The sequence below is a fragment of the Talpa europaea genome (assembly GCF_964194135.1).
Source record: "Talpa europaea genome assembly, chromosome: 3".
In the NCBI taxonomy this organism is placed as follows: Eukaryota; Metazoa; Chordata; class Mammalia; order Eulipotyphla; family Talpidae; genus Talpa; species Talpa europaea.
The window spans coordinates 135664588-135681559 of record NC_140069.1 but is presented as its reverse complement, the minus strand read 5'-3'; the positions used below and the strand labels follow the sequence as shown (position 1 = coordinate 135681559).

Sequence of the window (16972 nt, the reverse complement as noted above, 5' to 3'; positions counted from 1 at the left end):
AGAAGGGTTTTTCCAAGTGACAAGCAACATTTACGCTCTCAACTTCTTTTGTAGATGCTCAATATTGGGCTTCTGTTGGAGCTCTACTACCATTCAGGGGTAGGGGTAAAGGAAGGCTGGTACTGCAGGTTCTCAAAATTCAGTGAGAGTTACACAGCAAAAAACTACCTCATTCAATAAATACTTATTTAGTTATACTAGACTTTAAGATTGTGGTTCCTTTAAATGGTTCTAAATATAGCTTTATCATCACCCATGGGCCGAATAAAGCAAGCCTGATCCAGCATTCAAAGTTCAAGTAAAACAAAAAGCAGTCAAACATACCAAGTGGCTCTAAATTAAAAAAACCTCTCTACTGATAGAATAAATACATGATACAGATAAATTATCCATAGTAGGAGTATTTGCTTAAAGATATATTTCTAAAATACTTCTACTTTTTATAAACTAGTGCCAAAAATAAAAGTATGGATATAGGTCAATTTTTCTCTTTGTAAACCTTTGTGAACCTATAGTAAGTCCTCAGAAACTATCAAAGAGATTACTTCTTTAAAGATTCCATCTAGAGTAGTACCCCATAACAGGAGAGGTCTGCTGAACAGCAGATAGACAGGAGAGGTCTGCTGCACCAGGTGGTTCAGCTCCCTGGCCAAGATTGAGCTCATGTAGCAGTGGCTGGCATAGCTTGATAGTGCTGAGACTTACTATTAATCATTATTATTAATTATCCTTATTATGCTTTCTTATAATTATTGTTTCTAAAACAAATCAAGTAAATATTCAAACAACTCTTTTCCTCTCCTTGAAATATTTTTTAAAGTCAATGCTACCAAGTGCTGGAATCCCCCCCTTAATACATGAAACAAAGATAGTACAGAAATCTACAAATATTTTACTTCAAGGATCTCTGAGATGAACAGTTAGTTTTTAATCCTCCATGGCACTGCTCACACTAAATTCTGTCAAGACATTGCCTATCATAGGAATCTTTTTATTTTCCATGTCCAAATCTCATGTATTAAAAAAAAGAGGAAAATTATTTTCTCTTTTCTTCAAATATGGACTTTACTTATTGCATACAGTACATACTATGAAAATTCCTTCTGCTCCCTGATAAGGTGACCTTTAACTGCTCAAGTAAACTACACTACTTTCACATTTAAGGAAAGTTGTATTTTATTTAAAAAATTAAAATTTTTTCAAATAAACACCCTTTAGTATATTATTAGCAAACTTTTTATTATGACGAAGGAAGAAAGAGAATGGCATTATAAAATATACTGTTTAAAAGAGAAAGGTTACTGAAGACAATTTAAACAAAATTTTTATCTTTGGGCCTCCCTGGTGGCAAAGAGGTTAAAGTCTCAGCACTATCAAGCTATGACAGCCACTGCTACATGAGCTTGATCCTTGCCAGGGAGCTGAACCACCTGGTGCAGCAGACCTCTCCTGTCTATCTGCTGTTCCCCACAGCAGTGCATTTCAGTAGATCTGTCTATTCTGCTTCCCACTCCATCTCTGGTGAATCCTCTCACGCCTCTGCACCTCTGACCTATATCCCCATTCATGTATGTATAAATAAATTAAAAAAGTCTTAAAATTTTTTTTCATCTCTATTTTCTAAGGTATTTAATTTTTCTGAATAAAAACAATTTGCACATAAATCTAATCCTGTAAGAGATTAAGTATATGTATATATATTGGACTCTCATGTAGGAAAAACGATGCCAATGACTCTACAGCTGAGTCAAGTCTACTTCTCTGGGAGGGAAGGAACTTCAGAGGTAAGGAAATTCCTCTGCCTTGAAATGAACCATTTCTAAAGAGAGCCTAATCATACTCTAAAACCAGCTCACAAGTTACAATACAAATTTAGCAGATAATTTTAAATGAAATGGAATTTTTCACCTTATTACTTATAAGTAATATTTGTGAAAATGCATTAATGCCAAGGTGATCATTATCTTACATTGCAAAAATTTTTGTTATTTTTATCATGTAAGTCAACAAAAAGAATCTTTTTATTCCTGAAGCACTATGAGTCAGCATAACACAATAATAGAAATGAGTATTTATTAGACTTGGAAAAAAGTATATTATTTGGATGGAAATTGACACTACAATATTAAAGCTTTTTTGAGTAAAGCTTTCTAAAATAAAATAAAATTACACTAAATCCTTAGCATTGTTTGCTTTTCAAGATGGTAATTTGCAACCTATAAATATCATGATAGTTAGCTGTTCTAGGCCATAGAAATCTAAAGAAAATCTTCAGTACCATGTTACAGAATAAAATTTAAAAGGCAGCAAATACTAAAATTATTTATAGGCATGTGAACGGTGTCTGGCAATTAATGGCTCTACCAACACGTAAGTTACTTAATTTGATATCCTCTCCCTCTTAATATATATTTTACTTCTCTTTTATTACAATTTCCATATCACTGTATTAAAATAGAAATGCATTGAAAGTCTTCCATAATATAAAAACATTCTAGTTTACCATGAAAATCAAACATATTAAAACTACACACACACAACACACCCTACCACCAATTATAAAGGGCTACACATTACATTTCCTTTAGGTTATTTAATTTGTGTAGCAGTCTCCCGTCTCTTAAATGCCAGTGCCTAGTTCAGGTTATGCCTGTAGCTAATGCTTATTACCGTTGTTATTTGATTATGGGCAGTACCATTTAACCACTGTAATAATATAAAGAAGTATTATTCATGTTTACCTGGTACTTTTAAATGTATAATTTTTTTTTTCAAAGAATATGTTTGCATTTGCTATTGCAAGTATTCCTCACCTGTTTGAACATCAATAACCATCTGATGGCCCCCTCTCATTCCCGGTCGGTTATCTTCTCCATCACCTGAAGTAGAAACAATATTTTCTTTTAAAACGAATTACACAGACCTGCAAACCCAGATTTCATTCATAAATCCGTAATGTGTACTAAAAACAACATATACTTATTTTTTCAATATCAAGCAAAAGGACTCATAAAAGAAATATGAAACTATGTTTATAATATCTTGCTCTTTTTTTCCTGTTGCTTTCAGGTTATTAATGCAATTGGAATATTTTCGATGTGTTTACGAATAAAGTTCTATCAGCAAAGACAGAGAATATTCCACAAAAACATAAAAGGAAATCTGCTAAACTACTAAAGTAACAAAGGGAAGGTGGAAAATAATACAGAATTAGATCTCAGGTTTATATACGCCAGGTATATTAGCATAATGAGTGGTTTTAAAGGTCATAAAACTAGTTACTGAAAACTAAGACGATAATAAAATTTTATCTATTGATAATTCCTTTGTTTTATTTTGTACCAATATTTCAGAAATCAGTTCCCAAATAATTTACCAACTATTTCATTGGAGTACTCACTGAGAAAACGTAAGATTTTCTTCCCTTTGATTCTTATTTCCATTACAGAACTTAATGAGAAAACTACTGTAGGAGAAAACTACTATTCAACTTATATCTAATACTACTTTCCAGTCAATCCTCTTATATAAAGATGTAACTTCATTTTAAAAGTTCAAAAGGTTATTAAAATTTTATTGATATAAATGGATTTTAATGTCCCATAATCCAGAAATCCTGAGGTTTTCTTTATAACTCTCCCATTAACTGAAATATATTACTTTCACAAGTAACTTTCTCAATGTCAGCTTTCTCCCATGTAAAATAGGGGACATCCAACTTTTTACTCATCTCACAGGGGTACTACAAAAAAGAATGAAATGTCAGATCTTACATATGAAAAATAAGATGTAAAACTGAAGCTTTTCATTACAACTGGGTCCAAGGGATAATCATTCAGAAGTTCCCTACAATTTTTTTTGCTCTAATAGTTAGGCTTGGAGTTCAATATCACTTCAGTGAACTTGCCCTTTTCTTCTTTCCTCTCCCCAGTCAGTATTGCTACTTTCAAGAAAAGATTAAGAAAATAATAAAAATTAATTTAATGTATGTTTGCATTTTTATATTTAACCCATTTACTTTCAAATACACAATTACAGTCTATTTGCTAAAATATGTGTCTCTGAAGAAAATTACCTTCTACATGACTAATAAAACAGGAGAATGGGGTACATTTAACAAAAAATTATGGAGATTCAAAAGTAATTCCCCCCAGTATATTAATGCTCAATACCATCAGAGAAAGCTCTCTCACAATTAAGAAGAAGGCCTTAGTAATGTATGAAGGCCTAGTAATGTATGAGGACCATAGGGAAAAAAAAGCTGAACAATGATAGAACTGCCTTTCTTTAATGCATCTAAGACTTACTACACTTTCTACTATATTAGCCATTTGGCAAAGCAGTGAGTGCAGATGAAGAAATGACAAAATTCCTCCTGTATAAAAAAATAGTTTAATGGAGATTATATCCAGGAACAAATTTTTTAAGCTTTGATGAAAATCGTACTTATCAGAAGCAAAGCCCACTAGAGTCTACAGCTAAGGAAGAAATATGAACCCCAGGGTTTAAAGATTTAACTGTACTAGTATTCATTTTTATTAGAATTACTACACTAGTTTTTATCAGTACCTGATTATGAAGTTCTATAGGTTTAGATATGCCCATTTCTACTTTTCTCATAAGTCCTATTAGCTTTAGTGAATGAGTTTGCAGAATTTAAGGTTTTTCAGGAACATATGTTTGACATTATAGCACAACTTACAATTTTATAGTGTGTCTATAAAGGTAGCTTATGGTGTTATTCTGTATAAAAACCACCCAACCTTCTGTGATAGCAGTAAAACAAAAAAGTTTTTAAAATATTTTAATATAATTAACTATGCCATCTAGTTAAGGAAACTATGTCTTTTTTTAAAAAAAATATTTATTTATTTATGCATACAGGAGCTGGGGTATAGACAGAGGTGCGGGGTGTGAGAGGATTCATTAGAGACAGAGTGGGGAACAAAACAGGCAGACTGAAATACACTGCTGAGGGGAGCATAGGGCGAGAGAGGAGAAGTCTGCTGCACCATGTGGGTAGCTCCCTGGCCGGGCATCAAACTCAGCTGTAGATCAAACTCGTGCTGCAGAGGCTGCTGATAGTTTCACAGGGCTGTACTTAACCCCTTGCACCACCAAGGAAGCCCCTATGTCTATGTCCTGTGAAACTTGAAAAATGAAAGTGAGACATTAAAGCAAAAGTACCCACAACCTAGAAGGTAGGGCTTACCTTTGGTACTTTTGGGAATTATCTGACTCCACCGTGGCTTATATTCTTGTTGACTGATATACTGATTGAACAAGCCATCTGAAATATCAAAGAATGAGAAAGAATTAAACTTTCAGCAGTTTAGAGTTTGTATCATAGCAAAAAGCATCAAAATATAGAGATAAGGGAAATTACTAATATGCCAATAATACAATAAAACATGCCACTGTAGTTTTCATCTACCTCAAATATAAATTAGTTGACACAACCATGAAAATAAATTGGTTAGGAACAGCTCATATTGAAACTACTAGGTTTTCCCCATTTTTGTCACTTATAAACACAGAAACTAGAGAAGGAAATGGGAAATTCAACAACTGTGATCTAGACCTTTGGAAGGTATCTTCAAGAAAATAACCCAAGTTAAATCTTTATTGATACTTACTAAATGTTAGTATACATGTTGTCTTACTTATTTAAATCTATAAACAACTATATGCCTAAGGCATTATCAATTCTACTTTATAGACAGACAAATGTGTATGAAGAAACTTGACCAAAATCACACAGGTCTTAAATTGATGGAGCTGTAACTCATGTTTCACTATGTTTTATTTACTCCTGAATGTTTCACCAATAAATATTTAATCTACTTCTTCCGAGTTGTTACCCTAGTTACTATAATGATCATAGAGACTGAACTCCCCCCATACATTATTCTACCTCAAATAATTATCCCACCTTAATCCCAAGACCCTCAACAAAGTTTAGTTGAAGAAAATGCTAGGAATTCCAATTCTGAAAATGAAAGATAAGGATCTTTGGAGGGGACTCTTAGGAAATGTTTGTTTCCTTACTTCTAAATGGACATACAGAGAAGAAAAATTTACTTTCATTAATCAGGAAATGTTCATATTTGTATACAATATATACTACTACTACAGCCAATTTGTAGAGGTGTGAGAATAACCTCTACAAACAGAACATCAAGAGATAAAGAAACTGGATGACAAAAACCAACCAGGTATGAAATCTACTTTACCTCTGGACTTCTTGTTATATACCACTTCTATACTTATTAAGCTGGGGTATCCTGTCACAAGAGCACAAATAGATAATTTTAAAAGTCACCTTTATTATAAACTCCATAGTTTCACTCTGATTTAAATTTGAATTAAGGTTTTTTCTCTAGCTTCTTTTAGTCACTGAAAGTAAACTACTTTTCAAAAAAAATAAGTAAAACTGATTGTTCTTCGTGACTTGTATACTTGCTAAAAACAGTGCAATTTAGAGAACACTCCCCCATTTTTTTTTTTTTTGTGAGTAATTATGAAGCTCAACTATAACCACACCCTTTGTTTTCATCTTTTCAGATCTTTTAACTGGAAACTTCCATTCCATGTCCTCATTCAGTTTCTTTTTCTTTTATTTTGGGATTTTTCAAAATTTTTACAAAAAAGAAAGTTCTAATATTCTCTTTTTAATTAGCACTCATAAATTAGTATTTATATTCTGCATGTTTTAAGTAAAGAAAACAAGTTTCATTTATATGTGGAATATAGAGAAACCAGTGTCGGCAAAAAAAATAAGACAAAACTTGCAAGCTGACAATAGATGTGAGGCATACAGTACGGGAAAGAAGAGGGGTCAGAATGGGGGAGTAAAGAGCACAGGGGGCTGTGGTGATGGATCACGGGTGCTGTGGTGGTGAGATAACCACAGGGACCACACCAGAAGGGAACAATCAAATACTACCCAAAAATTAACAAAGTTGTAAGAAACTGAAACATTAAATCCAAAAAAAAAAAAAAGAAAAAGAAAAACAAGCAGGTTTACATTTTATTTTAGTGTTTCTGTCATATAATCTACTCTCCTGTCGACTTTTTTGACAATTCCTGTGCCATCCTCCCAACCTCAACCAATGCAAACCTTTTTTGAGATAAATTTTGCGTAATTCCTATAAACAATAATACATGATAGTGAAAATGTTAATAGTAAACTTATCAGAATTACAGAGAAATGAAACACAGCAATTAAATTTTCTTCAGTTTTGAGAAAGGTACATAAAAGTTAAATAATCCTTATTTCCTAAAAACCTTGAGCAGAGTTAAAATTTTTCATTTAAGACAATGACTTTTGGGCCTCCCTGGTGGCACAAGGGGTTAAGCACTGCACTATGAAGCAAACCACAGCCTCTGCAGCACAAGTTCGATCCCCAGCCGGCCAGGGAGCAACCCATGTGGCGAAGCAGACCTCTCCTGTCTCGCCTGCTGCTTCCCTCAGCAGTGTATTTCAGTCACTCTGCCTGTTCTGTTCCCCACTCTGTCTCTGGTGAATCCTCTCACCCCCCGCATCTCTGGTCTGTACCCCAGTTCTTATATGCATAAATAAATCTTTTAAAAAAAAATTCTGACATACTAGGATCCCATCATTGTTAGGGTCAATATATTTACTGGGATTATGTGTTTTTAGCTGATTCCACCCTAAGTTCATCTTGGAAAAGCCTCCATCACCTCTTCCTCCTTAAGCTTTCTGTAACTATTTTGAAAGAGAAATCACAATCCACTGGGGGAAATTCTTCTAAGAACTCCGAAGGCAGTGATCACAGCAACAGTTCTAATTAGATGAAGAATCCCAACCCTGATCTTAAAGCCATTCTTAACACTGCAAATAAAATTAAATTCTCCAATTGCTTCTTCAACCAACTCTTCTAATCCCACTCTAAGCTGAAAGACTTACACTCAACCCACCTGACTGATCTTCAAGCTGTTTCTCTACTATCAAGCTCAACTGCCCTAAAAAAATATTGCCAGTAATTTTTAAAGTTTTTGGAAAAAGAAAGTTTTGGAAAAAGAAAACTCAAACATTTCGTAACTTTCATAAGATAATTTTGTACATATACACATGGACATACAAATGGGCAAAAGATATAATACTGACAAATCAAAAAGTTAAGAGATCTTCTTTGGTTGGCAGGGTAAGATGATTTGTGATTTGGGGTTTTGTCTTTGTATATTTCTGTTTTCCCATTTGTTTGCATTTAGCACTATACTCACCAGAAGTCACTAAAAACTAAATATATGGAACTGTTTTCTAAAGTTTAGGAGAACTGTTATTACCAATAAAAGCCATTTTCACATCCTTTGTTACCCCTGAAATTTCTCTTCTTACAGTTCACTAGACACATCCACATTTCTACGAACAGTGCATTGTACATTGACATTAATTTGTTTTAACAAGGGCAGAGAGCCAAATATGTCCACAGTGTTTACAATCAGACTTTCAGAGGATATCACTTGTAAAATTTTAAATACTAAGTACTCCAAATTTAAAATAACAGAGGGGCCTCCTTTGTGGATCAAGGGGTAAAATCGCAGCACTATGAACCTATCCACAGCCACTAGAGAATAAGTTTGATCCCCAAGCAAGGGAAGTGACCCACGTGGCGCAGCAGACCCTTCCTGTCTCGGCTGCTCCCATCAGAGTGTATTTCAGTCAATTTACCTGTTCTGTTTCCCACTCTGTCTCTCACTCCCCTCACCTCTGGCCTGTACCCCAGTTCTTGTATGTGTAAATAAATAAATCTTTAAAAAAAAATAAAATATTAGAAATTATGAGATCTTACTCTAGGTAGGCACAACTAATTTTTTCCCCAAATAATGATAGTTAATAAAAGAGTGTCAGGGCCTCCCTGGTGGCACATGAGGGGTTAAGCGCCGCCCTGTCTGCAGCCTCTGCAGTGTGAGTTCAATGCTGGCTGGCAGTCAAGAATCCCACATGGTGTGGCAGACCTCTCCTGTCTTGCCCACTGCTCCCCTCAGCAGTGTATTTCAGACAGCCTGCCTGTTCTGTTTCCCGCTCTGTCTCTGGTGAATCCTCTCACCCTCCCATGCATCTGGCCTGTACTCTAGCTCTTGTATAAATAAATAAATCTTTTTTTTTTAAAGAGTATCAGAGATGCTCAGTATATAATAAATGCTTACAAAGAGAAAAAAAAGGGCAAGTTGTGGGAGGGACTTTCCTAGGCAAATGGGTTGGCATTTCCTGCAAGTTACCTTAATATTACTGAGTACCTTATGTTAAAAGAAACTGCTCATACAACTTCTACTTCAGATAAAGCATATTCTTAGTACATAATCATGCCCAGTCAAGTCACTCCACTTGTTCAGAGTGATGAAAGAAAGATTTTTAAAAAAAAAACATTTTGAGAATTTTTTAACTTGCCATCTAATAAATTTTTAAGTTTTCACTAGCCTAAAGGTTACACAATTATCTTTGATAGCTCTAATTCCTCTGTGCAAACTACTGGAAAATCTGAAGAAAATTATATAAAGTTAAATCTGGAAGTAGCTTTAAAAAAAAAGATTTTACCAAACAAGAAAGAATTAACTATTTCTGAGTACCCACTGTGTACAAGCACCACAAAGATTAACTCATTCACTTTGAAAAATAAACTCATGCAGGGGCATTCAGCTTAAGTGTTCCTTGAGTCATAACCCCCAAACTGCAATCCTAAGGTCCCAAATAAAGGTTTGCTGTAATACCAAAAAAAAAAAAAAAAGAAGCAATGATTACTATTAATTGTTGCAAAGAAGAGAAAATCAAGGTTTTGAGAAATTAACCAACATGCCAAAGGATTATAATCAAAAAGGTATAAAGCCTAGTCCCGAAGTTCACAATCTTTCCAGTTCCTCATAAACTACATATAATTAGAGATACACATATAACAGACTAACACACATATAAGAGACTAACTAGTTTCTTAAGTTATAATCTATGATAAAACACTATAATGGGGGCCTCCCCAGTGGCGCAGTGTTTGAGCGCTGGGTTGCGAAGCTGCCCGCAGCCTCTGCAGTGCCGGTTCGATCCCCGGCCACAGGCGAGGGTCCCACATGGCGCGCAGACCACTCCTGCCGCCCGCTGCTCCCCTCAGCAGTGTGCTTTTTCAGTCTGCCTGTTCTGTTCCCCGCTCTGGCTCTGGTGAATTCTCCCACCCTCCCACACTTCTGACTATACCCAGTGCTTGTATAAATAAATAAATAAATCTTTAAAAAAAAAAAAGACTAAAAATAATGCCTAGTCAAAAAAAAAAAAAAAAACCAACAAAACACTATAATGACAGACATGGCAAAATTACCTATTCAATAACACATGAAAATAGACTGGGAAACACAACTCACCATACCAGGTCATACTACTATAATATTTAACTCAATACAATAAAAGAAGAATAGAGCCAAGCCAGTTTAACTATGTCATTTACAATTTAAAGGAAAAAATAACTCAAATAAAGATCTAGCTACCGTGACTAAAGTTTATTTTCAATGTTTCATTTATTCTCTCAAACACTGGTTTGTCACTACTGCAGATCACTCACTAACCAGAAGAATTGCTGTCATAAGAAGTTGTTCCATGTAAGTAATGGCTAGTTTGGGAAGCTAAGTATTCTACCAAAACCAAACCAAACACCTCTTCTGTTGGAGAAATTATGGCTTAACATACAATACAAAAGCCAGAAACACAAATTCCAGCTCTCTCACATCCATCTATACTACAACTATTCAACTGTTATTAACTTCTGACATTCTTGTATTTTATAACATCAAATCATCTAATCACTCCAAACAAAAAATATATAAGGGCTTAAAATAAACACAACTTCTTGCACCTTGCAGAGTGCATGACAAATTAAAGATGACCCTCATTTAACCTACTCTAATAAACGACATTGCCTCTTCCCAGGTAAGCAGGACTATCAATAAATAGTCCATTTTTGATGTGGACCCAGTTACATTTAGGAGCTATTTTCAATTAAGTAACATGCTTAATCTAGTTTATGCCTTCAAAAAGAAAAGAAGCAATACAAGTATTTAAGGGTTTGGTAAATAAATTCTGTTTCAAATCCATGAGACAGGCTAAAGAAATTTTAGTTTTTATTAGAACAAGTTTAATTTTGAGAAATCTGTCATAAACTTAAAATCTCTTGAGGGATTCAATAAAAATGTTGCTAACATTAAAGGTGGGTAAAGACTTTTTCAAAATAAACTACTTGTAATCCCTTGCTTTAAGTATAAGAATTCCTTTTCAAGAGCTAAAAACAAATGAAAGTTTGACACCTGCATTCCATATAATCTCACCATATTCTTTATATTTCTAATTTTTGAAAGGTCTTGTTAAAGCCTTTTATTTTTACATATTTACTTCTAGATATTTTATATGAATCAGCAAAAATATTTAGCCTCTCTCTATAGAAAGTTACATTCTCATCTACATCAATATGACAACACCCATTATACTGTTTTTGAATATTGTATACCAGTGTGACCTCAATTAAAAAAATGAAAAAAATAAATATAAAAGTGAAGCATGTGAATCTGCCCTGTGAACTAAATTTATAAAGTACTTTTGGGGACTCCCTGGTGGCGCAAAGGGTTAAGCACAGCACTATGAAGCAATCCTCATCCTCTACAGCACCAGTTCGATCCCCTGCAGAGAGAAACCCATGTGGCGCAGCAGACCTCTCCTGTCTCGCCCACTGCTCCCCTCAGCAGTATATTTCAGTCAGTCCTCCTGTTCTGTTCCCCACCCTGTCTCTAGTGAATCCTCTCCTCCCCTCTCCCCATCTCTGGCCTGTAGCCCGGCTCTTGTATGCACAAATAAATAAATCTTTAAAAAAAAAAAAAAAGGAAGATCTGTCTGTGTATAAACAACTGGAAATGAATCAATATAAAGGATAAGTTATAAGGCAAGGGAATACAGCATAAACAAGGCAAAAAGGCATGAATGAACAAAAAGGCATTATGGAAAGAAGCCATGTTTCTGGAAACAGAATGGCAGTGAGGTGGGAAAATAAAAAGGGATTTAGCATCTCAGGTAGAGTTAAGAAGAATAAAGCAATATTTTAAGACTAAAGCAATATCATACAGAAAAATCTTGCTATTCTGGAACACAGTCCTACTCATGACCTCCTTAGTTAGAAAAAAACTCATCTCACTGAAAGGTTAATAATACTCAAAACTAATCAACTCAAGATTTATACAAATTTATGAAAAGGCAGAAAAATTTAAAAGTGACAAATGAGGGCCTCCCCGGTGGCGCAGCGGTTGAGCACTGGGTTGCAAAGCTGCCCGCAGCCTCTGCAGTGCCGGTTCGATCCAGGGCTGCTCCCCAGCCACCGGAGGAGGGTCCCACATGGCGCGCAGACCTCTCCTGCCGCCCGCTGCCCCCTTCAGCAGTGTACTTCGGTCCTTCTGCCTGCTCTGCTCCCTGCTCTGGCTCTGGTGAATTCTCTCACCCTCCCGTGCTTCTGACTGTACCCAGTGCTTATATAAATAAATAAAATAAATAAAAATAAATCTTTAAAAAAAAAAAAAGTGACAAATGAATCTGATAAAATAGAAACTGTAGGGCCTCCCCAGTGGTGCAGCGGTTGAGGGCTGGGTTATGAAGCTGCCCACAGCCTCTGCAGCGCTGGTTCGATCCCTGGCTGCTCCCCGGCCACCGGAGGAGGGTCCCACATGGCTCTCAGACCTCTCCTGCCGCCCGCTGCTCCCCTCAGCAGTGTACTTGGGTCCTTCTGCCTGCTCTGCTCCCCGCTCTGGCTCTGGTGAATTCTCTAACCCTCCCGCGCTTCTGACTGCACCCAGTGCTTGTATAAATAAATAAAAATAAATCTTTAAAAAATAAAAAAAAAAAATAGAAACTGTAGATATACAATAGATGAAAACAGCCAAAAACTTTTCTATAAATATATGTTTAAAAAAGGTAAGCAATTCTCTATAAAACATGAACAGAAATTAGAGATAAAATCACTGTTAAGTAGAGATATAAGACGTTGGAAAAGATATGATTAAAGAACAAAAGTAAATAAAGCATGATTTTTCAGTTAAAGGAAAAACAATCACAGAAATGAAGAATGAGACAAAAGAAGAAAAGACAATCTTACTAATAATATAGCAACGGAAATGGATTAAAAACTTCATAGCCACTTGATAAAATCAATGTAATTATGCAGTTTAAAAGGCTAAAGGAGAAAATGAAACATGAAGGAAGCATACATGTAATTTGTTAAAGTCGCACTAAAGGAACAACAACCCTAAAGTGTCTAATGTTTAAAGAAATTTCACTGATAGGCAAAAAAATATTCCCTCCAAGCACAGATAACTCAAAGGTAAGTTATAACAAACATAAGAGAAAAGAAGTAATTCATATCTTACACATAATCAGAAAATCAGAAGAACAAATTAATTCCTCAACCCATTATAAGATGTTAGCATAATAATGATATTTAACCTAAAGAAGAAAGAAAAATTACAGGGACAACCTTACTGCAGCAAACCACTGAAGAACCTGACCAAAACACTAGTCAATCTAAATCTAAAGAGCACCAAAATATATATGAGGAAGTTAAGCACATCTGAGAAATGCAAAATTAAATATATCGGAGGTTTACCATTTGAAAATCAATCATTTTAAATTCACATATTAATATAATAAAATTAGGGAAAAAGTCATATCACAAAAGGTAAAACAAAAAGTGGTAAAATTGAATCCATTTATAACATAAACTGTTAGCAATCTAAGAATCTTATTCAAGATCTCCAAATATGTGAGTGAAATATGAAATAATAAAAGCATTTCTTTTGAAGCCCTGAACTACACAAGAAAATCCACTATTATGTCACCTCAACTTTGCACTAAATATTTTAATCAAAAGATTAAACACAGGGCCTCCCCTGGTGGCAAAGAGTTTGAGCACTGGGCTGCGAAGCTGCCCATAGCCTCTGCAGCGCCAGTTCGATCCTCGGCCACCGGTGAGGGTCCCACATGGTGCACAGACCTGCTGCTCCCCTCAGCAGTGTATTTCGTCAATCTGCCTGCTCTGCTCCCCGGTCTGGCTCTGATGAATTCTCTCATCCTCCTGCACTTCTGACTGTACCCAGTGCTTGTATAAATAAATAAATAAATCTTAAAAAAAAAAAAAAGATTAAGCACAAAGGGGAAAAAGGCAAAAGGACTGGAGAGAAAAATGTGTCATTATGCATAAATGTATTAAAAAATGAAAACACAACATAGCAAAATTTGTGATATATAGCTAAAGCAATACTAAGAAAACTGAAACCAAATGCCTACAGCAATAAGGAAGGATCTGAAATTAATGGCCTCAGATTTCATATTAACAAGATAGAAAAAGAACAAATTAAAATCAAAGTTTGTAAAAAGAGGGGAAATAATAAAAATAAATGCAGAAGTGAATTGAATAGAAAGAATGAAAAAAGAGACAGAAAAGACAAAACAAAGAAACCAAGAGCTGTTTTCTTAAAATTGATTGCTCTCTAAACAGGTTTTAAGGGAAAAACGATAACAATCACCATTATCAAAAATAAGACTTGGGCCTCCCCGGTGGTGCAGCGGTTGAGGGCTGGGTTGCGAAGCTGCCCGCAGCCTCTGCAGTGCCGGTTCGATCCCCGGCTGCTCCCCGGCCACCGGAGGCGGGTCCCACATGGCGCGCAGACCTCTCCTGCCGCCCGCTGCTCCCCTCAGCAGTGTACTTCCGTCCTTCTGCCTGCTCTGCTCCCCGCTCTGGCTCTGGTAAATTCTCTCACCCTCCCGCGCTTCTGACTGTACCCAGTGCATGTATAAACAAAAAAACCCAAACAAATAAATAAATAAAAAATAAAAACATGCCTCTATATAAAAAAAAGGTAACTTAAAAAAAAAAAAAGACTTGATATAAAGGCATCAAAATATCATAACAGAATATTCTGAACAACTTTATACCAATAAATTTACCAATTTTGATGAAATGGGTATACTCCTCAAAAGACAAACTACCAATGTTAATTCAAGGGCAAATATAGAATATAAAAAGTCCCCCGTCTATTAATAATGTGAAATTTATAGCTAACAACCTTTTCAAAAAGGTAACTCCAACATGATCTCATTTTAAAAAAGTTTAAGAGGAAAATAGGCCTCTATATATACATAATTAACAACAACTGCAGAAACCAAGGTGGTGACAGGGAAAGAAAGGAGTGGAGGGAAGAAAGAGAAAGAAGAACATAGATGGGAAGACAGGGTAGGAACGCGGGAAAAGAGAGTAAAGGGAAGGGAGAGGAAGGGAGGGAAGGGAAGGGAGGGAGGGAGGGAGGGAAAGACAAGTTGAAACTTCAGGCCACTTTCATAAACCTTCCCTCCCACCCCCTTTATCTCATAGAAGCAAACTTTTATTTTAATAGCAAATAAGATTAATACTGCAAGGGGATTTTCTTTGACTATTTCCAGTTCCTGGGTGATTATTTCTACCCATCCTCACTGAATTCTACTGGTCCCCCTGGCACTGCCAGGGAGGAAGCAGCAATTATTTATTCAGGAATCACTTTTAATGAAATTAAATATAAATGTAGGGATGTTTCTAGCCAAATAGGAAATCTATTATAGCCAGACACTTTCTTAAAATACATACTATACTTGAAGGGTATATTAACAAAATGTACTAAAAGTAGTTTTTGTTTCCTCCATTACAAAAAATTTGATGGAAGATGCTTTTGAGTCCTTAGACTTTTCCTGTTTAGCAAGCAAGAACTTTTTACCCTTCTCTGCTATGTTTTCAATAGAGCAGAAGCCAAAAAACCCTGCAGTATTTACTTCCTTATTTGTCCAACAAATCATCATCAGTGAAGTCAGCAGCAAACTGAACAACCCTGGAAGGAATGTTTATCAACTAAACACTGCTCCAAACCAGTTGAAGAGTACAAAAAAATATGACTTGGCTCTAAGTCTCAAGGACAGAGTTACTACCAATTTTCCCTAAATGTGTTTCCTTTCTAGAGCTGGAAGATTAAGTTAATTAAGCCTCATTAGTATTAGTTACCTGATTGTTACAGCTTCTCTTAACTGAGTATACTGCTAAAGATATGATTTTAAAAGACAATTTTCCTTAGCCTAAGAATTATATAAAATTGCTAGTGGTCTTGTTGTTTATTTCCCTTAACAAAACATTAAATGCCTTAAAGATAAGATTTGGTGTTTGGTATTTTCTTTATTCTGTGATTTTATTTTATTTTATTATTATTAAAAAATATTTATTTATTTATTTATACAAGCACTGGGTACAGTCAGAAGTGCGGGAGGGTGAGAGAATTCTCCAGAGTCAGAGTGGGGAACAGAACAGGCAGACTGACGAAATACACTGCTGAGGGGAGCAGCTGGCACCACAGGAGAGGTCTGCCACGCCATGTGGGACCCTCGCCCGGCGGCCGGGGATCGAACCGGCGCTGCAGTGGCTGCCGGCAGCTTCGCAGTTCAGTGCTCAACCGCTGCGCCACCAGGGGAGGCTGTGATTTTATTTTAATTTAAAAATATTCTGTGTGATAGGTATTTTATTCCCATTGAGAGAAATTGGAATTTCCCCCACAGGGATTTTTTTTAAAACTGAATTGTTCCTTTATATTATTATTTATTTACTTATTTACTTACTTATTGTCTCCACCAAACCACCCAATCCCATACCCCATCTGCCTCTGTGCTCCATCCCCTCCACCCTTTCCCCTATTTTCTCTGGTAACCATTATCTTCTTTTTTGCTAAGTTCAAATTTTTACTTCTTCTATTGTTTGCATGTAACTGTTCTGTAGGTATTTATATTCTTCAAATGACTCAAACCACCCAAAACCTATCTTTCACTATTTGGCAGATTTCACTCAACATAATCACCTCAAGGTTCATCCTATTTTGTGCTGAAAGCCCACCACTTTTCCTTTCTTCATAGCTGAATAAT

At 35.6% G+C, this 16972-nt stretch overlaps 1 protein-coding gene across 1 annotated transcript in view; it reads right to left on the bottom strand.

Moving 5' to 3' along the window:
- The window catches only part of MKLN1 (muskelin 1), a gene marked incomplete at both ends in the record, with an annotated part of 130020 nt that overhangs the window by 60761 nt on the left and 52287 nt on the right, over positions 1 to 16972 (bottom strand). Inside the window, 2 exons of the mRNA XM_084230956.1 lie at positions 2814 to 2879; positions 5213 to 5290. Coding sequence (XP_084087082.1) covers positions 2814 to 2879; positions 5213 to 5290 — 144 coding nt within the window. The remainder of the gene's footprint in view (positions 1 to 2813; positions 2880 to 5212; positions 5291 to 16972) is intronic.